Below are 9,491 nucleotides of genomic sequence, written 5' to 3'. Positions count from 1 at the left end.
TCAAACTGACAAATTGGGCATTTGACTCTTTATTCACAAACGATAAAGAGAGATAAGGAATGTTGGGGGAAAGTGGCTGAAACGTGAAAACCATAGTGTATTTACATGTGCTGAGAGTAATCCTTAAAGCTACAAGAACAATGTATACAGCTAAATCTAAGCAGAACTTTACCTGATAGCAGACCTCCTTTATTACAGTAAGCATGAAATATGTGTGATCATTAACAAATCAGGACTATTATAGGGTGGACCTTTAATGGTGTGGCTGCACGTGCTCTTCCCAAAGTGGACGTTATAACACCAGGCCATCGACTATATTTTCTTCCTCAGATCTACAGCTTAGCCATCCTGTTTAATTTAAGCATTTGAAGCTACACACGTGTCAGTACACAGTACACAGCACTTTATCGCACACAGGGGTGTGTGCGATAAAGTGAGAATAGAGCTGAAATTCCACATTAGAAATAATGATTTATGAATGGCCTTTAAAAACTCAGGAAAACATTCAGAGTGCCTGAGGCAGCGAGCTTTATCACAGAGTACTTCACATTTATGGCTCAGTGTGCACTTAAATGAATTCAGTAATTACAGTTGGTATCCCAGGGATATTGAATAATAAAATGTGCAGCTGTTTCTCCAAATGACTGTTCTTGAAAGAAATTACCATTTCATGACCAGTTATTAAAAATCAGAGGTGCATTAAAGCAGTAAAGCTTTCCACTTGCATTTCAGATCATTATGCATCATATTGATTCTCTTCTCACTTATTATTACATGATCAGTAGCTTGAGTCTTGGGATAACCCAGCTGTACTGCAGCATTACAGGGCACAAAACACAACACTGGGATGTGAGTGGTGTAATAACCCCTCACATCCTATATAAAGGCATAAATGTTGAGTCTTACCTCTGATAGCTGACATCAGTTGGACCTTCTTGAACCTCCATAACTGTGAGAATCAAATCCCTGAGAGCGAGTGATAGATTTTCCTTTGTGTGATGCTGTCGTCCAGCCTTTACCAGGAGCATGGTCTGTAGATTAAATAAAAATCTTCTGGGCTTCATACCTGCTTACTCCTTTGACCCTTTGAGTTTTCTGCTTCCACCATTTTAAAGTCCTTTTTGCCCCATGCCTTCACATACAGCAGATATAAGGCCCCCTGCCAAGAGGTTCAATGAAATGTTTTCAATCAGCGTCATATAATAGATTTTACCGACCTTCAATCATTTTGAATTTCTCCCACATGACCCCTTGAAAGGATTTGCCTCCTGTTCCCATGGCTCTCCTTAAATCAGCCAAGGGGTCAGTGGTCATAATCCTATAGATGGCAATGAGATTTGAGCCCATCATTAGATTTAAAAGTAACTACAACTCTTGGATCTGCAGTGTCGCTATTGTAAAGATGTGCTTTCTTTAAGTAAGTTGAATATTCTACCTTTGATCAAATAATCAAAAGTTTGATTATCACATTTCTGTGCACTACCATGTGCACAATCTAACCATACTGACAGAATTGTAGTTTCACATGTATGCTTAATACCAAAAACACAATTTGTACTGAGGTTGAACAGAGGAACAGCAATCCCCATGAAGCCATTTTTATGTAGATATCCTGTCAGTAGACCTAATGTGAACCATTATGTAAGATGTATAAAATTATAAGACAATAAAATATCCATCCATCTATTCATTCTGTTCTGCTCATCCAATTAAGGGTCAATGAAGTATCATTAAATCAAAATAAACTAAAACGATGCTGCTTGGGAATCAAGTGCAAATTCATATCGATGTTATGGACATTGAAAGAGCCAATCTAAAATACAGCCAACATAACATTTCAAAAAGCATTTCAATATTGAGTGAATTAAGATATTTTACGGGCCACATTTTGCTCCATGTTCTCTATTTTTCACTGATTTCACCGTGCTTAAATTGGGGCTAACCCTAAAATCATTATCTATATTGCAAAAAAAGGGGGATTGTTCATAATATGAGTAATAAAGATTACACAAATCCCCTATATCTAAAATCAAAAACATTAAAATTAACAATCTACTTCATTTTCATATATATATCAACTATATCAAAACTATGTTTACCAGGTTAGGCAAATAACAAACTGAATGCAGTTTTATACCTGCACAAATAAATTATTTTTTCTGCTCATAAATACAAGTAAAGAACTGTTTGTTATTTACTTTGTAAGTTTGTAACCTGCTTGTTGTAAAACAGAAAATTTGAAAATGGATTGAGTGTTGTCACTCAGTAAGAGGCCTCAGTGGCTATCAGGCCACACGAAGGAGCTTTGATTAGAACTACAAAGACAGCTGCAAGCCTCGTTGTTGCAGTCCTGCAAAAGTAGGAGATGTTTTTCAAATAATTAGTACTGCTAATATTGGCCCAGCTTGGAAATACACTCAGCTGAAACGTGGCTATGTTCCCCGCGTTAGTGGTTATGATGGCTGTTATGACTCCAGCGGGATGATTGCTGCCTTCGCTCGAAGAAAACAAATTATGTCTAGTGCTTGACCCGAGACAATGCAATGTTTTGTTAACACCATCAGCTTTCTAATAAGATCGATGGCAATTTATCAAACCACGGAGGCACGTTCACATTGCATTTGCTGCTTAAGCTTCCTGAGATCAGTTTCCATGGTAATATTCAGGATATTATGGCCATGCAATTAGATAATAAAGATCAGATATATGAGGATTAATATAAGCTGCTTATCAAAAAATTGGATATAATCTTTATCCAAAACCCTGTGTGCATATCAACATGCTCACTTATAGAGCTTTGTATGTAAATCTATACAAACATTAAAATACTATCACAGCCAAATGATGTACATGGCCAGGCTGTAAAGCTTTTTGTTTTGCAATACATTTTTTTTAAGTCACAAATGACCAAAACCAAGATGAACTTATTGAAGTTTTAATACATTTAAAGGTTAAAGATATAAGAGATTTGTATCTCTGCCTCTGAGAGTGATATTCACCATGTTGTGGGCTTGTTTGAAAGGTTTTCATGATATTCTTCTTCTTCTTGTTCTTGTTAGTGTCATGTTGTGTCTCACCATGAAGGCCAGTATTAGTACAAAGACCTTGATGGAAACAACACTGCTGGAACGTTCAGTGAATGTGGCCACCAGCACACACACAGCAATGTAGAAATGCCAAAGAGATTAATCTCTTTCTTTTTCTTCTTTCTTCAATCCACAGTGGAATTTCAGACTTCTTGATCCCAACATCCAAATATTAATAGACTGCATTATCTTTATAAAAATATGGTCTTGCTGAACATCTGGCAAATGCAAATCATCTTCAGCGGAGCATAAAGGATGCTCCGTGGAACCACGACAAGAACAAGGAGACAAAGAAATACAATAACATCAAAAGCACCTCGATAGCTGTTTATTTTCTGTCCGAAAGCCTTCCTCTATATTGTCTCCTGATAATGAATGTATTTCGCAAAGATGAAACACAAGAATGCTTTAATGTGTTGTTGTAACTTGGTTTGTACTTCAACAGGTTTTTCCACTTTCCCAAAGTGACTAATGGACTATTGGCACCCGAAAGTCTGCATCACACCTTTTAAACCAAGTGTGTGTTAATCATTATGTCACCCTTCTGTGTGCAAAACACACTGATGTTTCAGCTTTTTGAGGAGCACCAAGGCCTTGTTGCTCATAAGCAGGAGCAAGACATGCTCAACTTAAGTTACCAAGGAAGAAAAATTAATCTTTGACACTGAAGTAGTTTGACTGATGAACAGCACAGCAGGAACTGCTGCACAGGCTTGACCTTGAGGCTATCAGGCTACATCTCTGCAAGGAGTTGGTATAAAGATAATTAGAAACCACTGAATCAGCGAGATGAGTTGTCACAGGCGGTAAAAGTAACTGACTGTATCTTTGGCTGTTACAGAAAACAGCATAAAATCGTAAAAAAGCTGTGTTTTTATCTTTAAGAGACAGGTTACAGAGGTTAAACTGTGACGCAACAGTGAAAAGCACACTTTCCTTTGTGCTGCATGTATAATCGCAGTATGAAAAGTCTTCTTACTTTAGCATCCCTCCTCTTATCCTCCTAAAACAAGCTGACTTGTGCTTTTGTTTCTTCATTATGACCGTGTCAGTGTGACTCTGCAAATGAAAGCACAAATGTAAAGATGGTTCCATTTCAAGTGAACAGGAAGACTCATATAAAATAGAGCCGATAAACCTTCAGTGTCAGATTTCATACCTTCAAAATCTGATCCTGAAAAAGTGCCAGTCATCTTTTTATCATAAAAGTGTTAATAACTTTATACCTGTTATAAACAACTATACTGATCTCATTAGGTGACCTCTGGACTTCCCACAGCATCAGGGTAAAGTGGAGACGGTGCAGAGCAACAATGATGGTCTTATTCTGGCCACAGAACATCATATGCCTAATTTCACGATTCTATTTCAGCAAATGGGTCTAAAAATAAAGCTCCTAGAAACGTGTTAATAAACCCAAAAGATTAGAGAAGCAATTATTACCAGGTTAATACAATAACAGCCTGCACTGATACAAGATGTCACTATTTGGTGATCGGTACACATCCAAAGCTGTGTAATAAACAACTACTGTACCAAGAGTTTGTCTTTGTTAAGGAGCACAGTGGTTTCAGCCAAGTATCAACTCAGACAAAACCAGAAATGTGACTATAACAAGCGCACAGCCCTCAGCGAAGCTCATGCTCCATGCTTTTATATTCATCTTTGATCGCTCCGTTGATTGTTTGGTATGTCTTGTTGCCTTCATAATCCTTTCTGTTCTTTCAGAGTTCCACAGAGTACAATCCACAGAACCCAAAATAATGAACTGCAGGCATAACAAAGAAAGGGCGAGCAGTAAAAGGATTTCAGGAGAAACAATTATCAGTCTCTGACAAATACATATAAATGCACACAGACATTACAACAGTTTAAATATATAGCAGCTAAAAACGTGCCTGCTATATGGTACTGCTATATTCCATGATGCCCATCAATGGGAAAAGGATAACATGCAGCAGGGTACTCACAAGCAAAGGTATGCACTGTATCCCAGTACAGCACCACTGACACAACACCACTTTGTCTCCTGTGAAGGTAAATAAGGACATTGCTTCATGCATGCTTTATTACCTGAATATGATCCCACATGTCAGTTTGGTCAGAGATTACACGATGCCAAGGGTCAGTGATGTAGGCCTGAACATGTTATAACAAAGAAGACAACATAGAACAGTAATATAAATCCAGACAAATGTCTTTTTTGATTACCTCTCAATCTGATATATATTAGGTTTTGCAAAGTTTGGATACAGATGTAGACTGTTCTGATTTTCAGCTATTCCTTGTAGGATATTCATTGAAAAACATAAGAAGAGGCAGAAATGTAATTTAGATCAAAACACAGTCTGTCTCTACACGTGTATTATTCCCAGTAAGCTACATGTTACTATGTATTGGGAAAATCCATAGTGACATATAACACTACACACTGTAAGAAGTAAAAGAGGACCGTAAGCTCCTCTTAATAAATGTAGGACCAACCTGCAGAGGACCTCCAGAGACCTACTACAGTTTCTAAGGTAGAAATTAAATTTGCATTTTAAGATGTGGTCATTACAACAGTCACATTATCTTGTACATTAGGTTAACTGATTTGGTAGTGGGAAGAATAATGCCCAGTCGGTCGTTATTAAAGTGAGCACAGCACATTGTAAGCAGGTATTCATGTAACAGCATGAATGTTGGACGTCATCCCACCTAACCCCAAAATAGCCCAAGAATAAATCCCTGAATGTGGTTGATTAAAAAAGTTGAAAGATTGGTTATGTCTCAATGCTGCAGCAGGATCATCTGTAAAAACAGGTTTTAGTCTCCGATGGGTGTAACTTACCAAGAAGACCAATGTTATGATTCCAGTGTAAAACCTTTCATGAAATTAAAATGTTGACAATCCAGAGCATTCTCCTGTGTGTGTGCGTGTGTGTGTGCGTGTGTGTGTGCGTGTGTGTGAGTACATAAAGTCAAATCAGTTCTGCAGAAAAGAGCGATCAGTGTTATTGCCTGAGGCAAACATGAGTTGTGTAAAAAATAAAAGCCTCTGATATCTGCAAAGATAAAGGTATTTACAAAGTTTTAAAAAAAAAGGATATCAGTGAGTAAACTTTTGCTTTAAAGATAATATCTTAGGTTGTGATGACATTTCGGTTTTACTGGCATTGTGCTGATGGGTGGTGAGATTCCTATAAGGCCATTGCTCAGGAATAGCCTACAGAGAGTTTGTGCATATGTCAGAAAATCAGAAAGCCTGATACAAACACAAACTCGGAAAAAAAAACTTTACATTTCAGATTAATGAGAAATATATTTTAGATAAATGATAAAAACACAATTACGTACACTCACTGTCGACTTCAGTGGACACACCTTGCAAGTACTGAGTTGGGCCCCTTTCATAGTCAGAGCTGCTTTAATTCTTTGTGGCATAAATTCAACTAGATGCTGGAAACATTCCTCGGATAGTTGCTGCAGATTTGACAGCTGCACATCCTTGATGTGAATCTCTTCTACCCGTTCATCCCAAAGGTGTTCTATTGGATTGAGATCTGATGACTGTGGAGGCCATGTGAGTACATAAAACATCCTTCTGGAAGCAGCCATCAGAACATGGTACACTGTGGTCATAAAGGGATGGACACGATACTCAGGTAGGTAGCTCACTGGACATTTTCTCTTTTTCAGACTGTTCTCTGTAAACCTTTAAGAAGGTTGTGTGGCAAAATACCTGAAATACTCAAACCAGCCCTTCTGGCACCAACAACCGCGCCACGTTCAAACTCACTTAAATTATCTTTTTTCCTCATTCTGATCCTCAGAATCAACTTGGGCAGGTCGTCTTGACCATGTCTACATGCATAAATGCATTGAGTTGCTGCTATATGACTGCCTGGTTAGATATTTGCGTTATCCAGTGGTTGGTAATAAAGTACCTGGTGCGTGTTTCTGTATTGAATACACTATAAATAACAGCTCTTGCTTTCTTTCTTGTAGTGCCATGGCTACAGGCTGCCAACCTTAATAACCACCCACTGAACCTTGTCAGTTTTTTAAACTGTTAGCAGTCGGACGTACCGCCCACGGGACATTGGATGGTTTAGGGGACTAATAGGACTGCTAAGGGGTTAATTAAACAATTGAATGACAGAGAAAACGACAGCAAGGGCGGCACCTTTTTGTTTTTTCCACACCCAATTGCACCTACACATTAGTGTGTGGGTGAAATGAAAGCCAGCAAACATTTTACAGGTGTTTTTATTGGCATGTGGTCGAAACTTTAAATAACCTACTGTCACTGTATGTAATAACAAAAAGAAATTACATTAAAATTAATCAGAAAAGCATGTTGTTCCAGCCCCCAAGCTTTTCTTACTGTGACTTTTAAATTACTGTCAGATAGATGTTGATAGGAACCTGAGGGCTAATATAAAAATCCATATTATCGTTTGCGCATTATTAAGCGCTATATAAATTTTACCATCAATTAAAACTAACAATGGCAAAAATAATAGTTACAGCAATGTATTTTGGTAGATGTGTAATTATTTTAAGTATCTTAAATGTCCTCTGTGCAGCATAAAGAAACTGAAATTTGCTTGTGAAGACGAAAGATCTGCATGCTGCTGTTGATCACTACCTGAAGGAGTGGAGCTTAAAAAAGGAAAGCACCCATCTGAATGAAATAAAATCTGCCTAGAATCACAGAGTACTGATGTGTGCTTTCATTTTGAGCATTGCTCTGTCACCATTTCTGCCAACTGACCTGAACCACCGCTTGTGATTCAGCAAACAGAAGTGAAATTAGATTTCATTTGGTCTCAAAATAACTCAGAACCATTTTAGCAGCCTAATCGTGCAATTATTTAAAAGAACTTAGATCTTATATTTATTAATGCTGAGTTATTCAGGGGTGAGGAAATGTTTTATTATTAGTGTTCTATTTTATTGCTGCTTGAGGGTAGATTTCTAAGAGAAGTGCCAAACTTTTACAGCCAGTGTCTTTTAATGTTCCCTTCATGTCTGTCCTTGACTCCTCTGTTTTATTCTCTTCTTAGCAGATTATCTCATCAGGCCAGCAAATACAGATGTTCTCTGTGCCTTTTATACTGACTTTGAGAAGAATAAAAAGAAGAAAAAAAACATGTGTGCCCACATGACTCGAATCATGTTAAAATCAGGAAGGATTTTTCAACTGATAGTGCAGTATTTTTGCAAGGCTGTAAATAAGTGCTCTAAAGTTGGCTTCTCGTTTGAGTCTTAATTTTAGACCTCTTTTTAAAAACTACAATTACAGAATCAAGTTATGTAGAAAGTAGGCAAGTAAGCATCAATACTTTTTCTGAGTCTGAGAAAGTACTTCGTGCAATGATGTTAACAAGCAAGCACACTAAGGTTAACCAACTAGGTGTAACTTATCTATACTGCATGAATCCAGCCACATTTAGTTTGATTTACCAGCCAGATCAGCCCCAGGGGTTTAGATGAATGAATTACTCATAATTATATTAATAACACTTATCAAATTACCAAAATCATCATGTTCTTACCCTATTATTGTATTCATGCACTGTCTTGCCCTGTCATTCCCTAAAGATTCCTGATATTTGGATTCTCTGTGTCTGTCCTGCGATTGTTCTGGACTTCTTTATATTATTATGAGCATTAAAGCTTTTTGTGTCTCCCAAGTCCTGCATCCGGGTCCATAGTTTGCCTTCCACACAGTTCATGGAATAAAAATTCTTCCAAAATAGGTCATTTCTTTATTTTACATATAACCCCTTCATAATGCCTGTTTACTGTAGGCTATTTATCAATTCAGGCAAATATACTTACACATAATATAAATATATTTTTTTTCAAAACACAGCTGCTAGCAAGGTGTAAGTATTGAAGTGGCCAGTGAGTGTACGTAAATATCTAGATATATAGTTATACAAACACACAAATAATAATAAGAAAAATAAATGTTTCGTTAACATTTTCCTTATGTTTCGTTTACGTGTTTGTATCATTTCAACATTTTAATTTTTTAAATAAACTCTTATGTCATCATCATTGTCATGAAAAAAATGAAAGAAAGGCTGTAAGAGTACAATCTAAATATTAGGGGTGCAACGATACTCGTATCGATATTGAACCGTTCGATACAGTGCTTTCGGTTCGGTACGCATATGTATCGAACAATACAAAATTTGTAATTTATTTTATCAACTTTCCTTCTGACGATGCTGTCTGTGTTGAGCGCTTGGTGAATCTGCGTTCGACTATTCCACCTAGGCTGCACTGTCGAGCGCAGATCCACTGAGCGTTCAACACAGACAGCATTGTCAGAAGGAAGAGCGCAGGGCAAGCTAGCGAGACAGAAGTTAAGCTCTTCTTGCAACATGGCAAATTGAACCTCCCCCTTAC

At 37.4% G+C, this 9,491-nt stretch overlaps 1 protein-coding gene across 1 annotated transcript in view; it reads right to left on the bottom strand.

The window, feature by feature from the left end:
- Positions 1-2,012, bottom strand: part of foxn1 (forkhead box N1) — a 21,425-nt gene extending 19,413 nt beyond the window's left edge. The window contains exon 1 of the mRNA XM_005915910.3: positions 907-2,012. Coding sequence (XP_005915972.1) covers positions 907-1,064 — 158 coding nt within the window. The 5' untranslated portion in view covers positions 1,065-2,012. The remainder of the gene's footprint in view (positions 1-906) is intronic.
- Between the last annotated feature and the right edge of the window lie 7,479 nt (positions 2,013-9,491).

Source organism: Haplochromis burtoni, unplaced genomic scaffold, assembly GCF_018398535.1.
Source record: "Haplochromis burtoni strain Fernald_Lab_line unplaced genomic scaffold, NCSU_Asbu1 Contig_15, whole genome shotgun sequence".
Classification (NCBI taxonomy): Eukaryota; Metazoa; Chordata; class Actinopteri; order Cichliformes; family Cichlidae; genus Haplochromis; species Haplochromis burtoni.
Note: the sequence above shows the minus strand (reverse complement) of the source record. Positions and strands in the feature narration are given on the sequence as shown.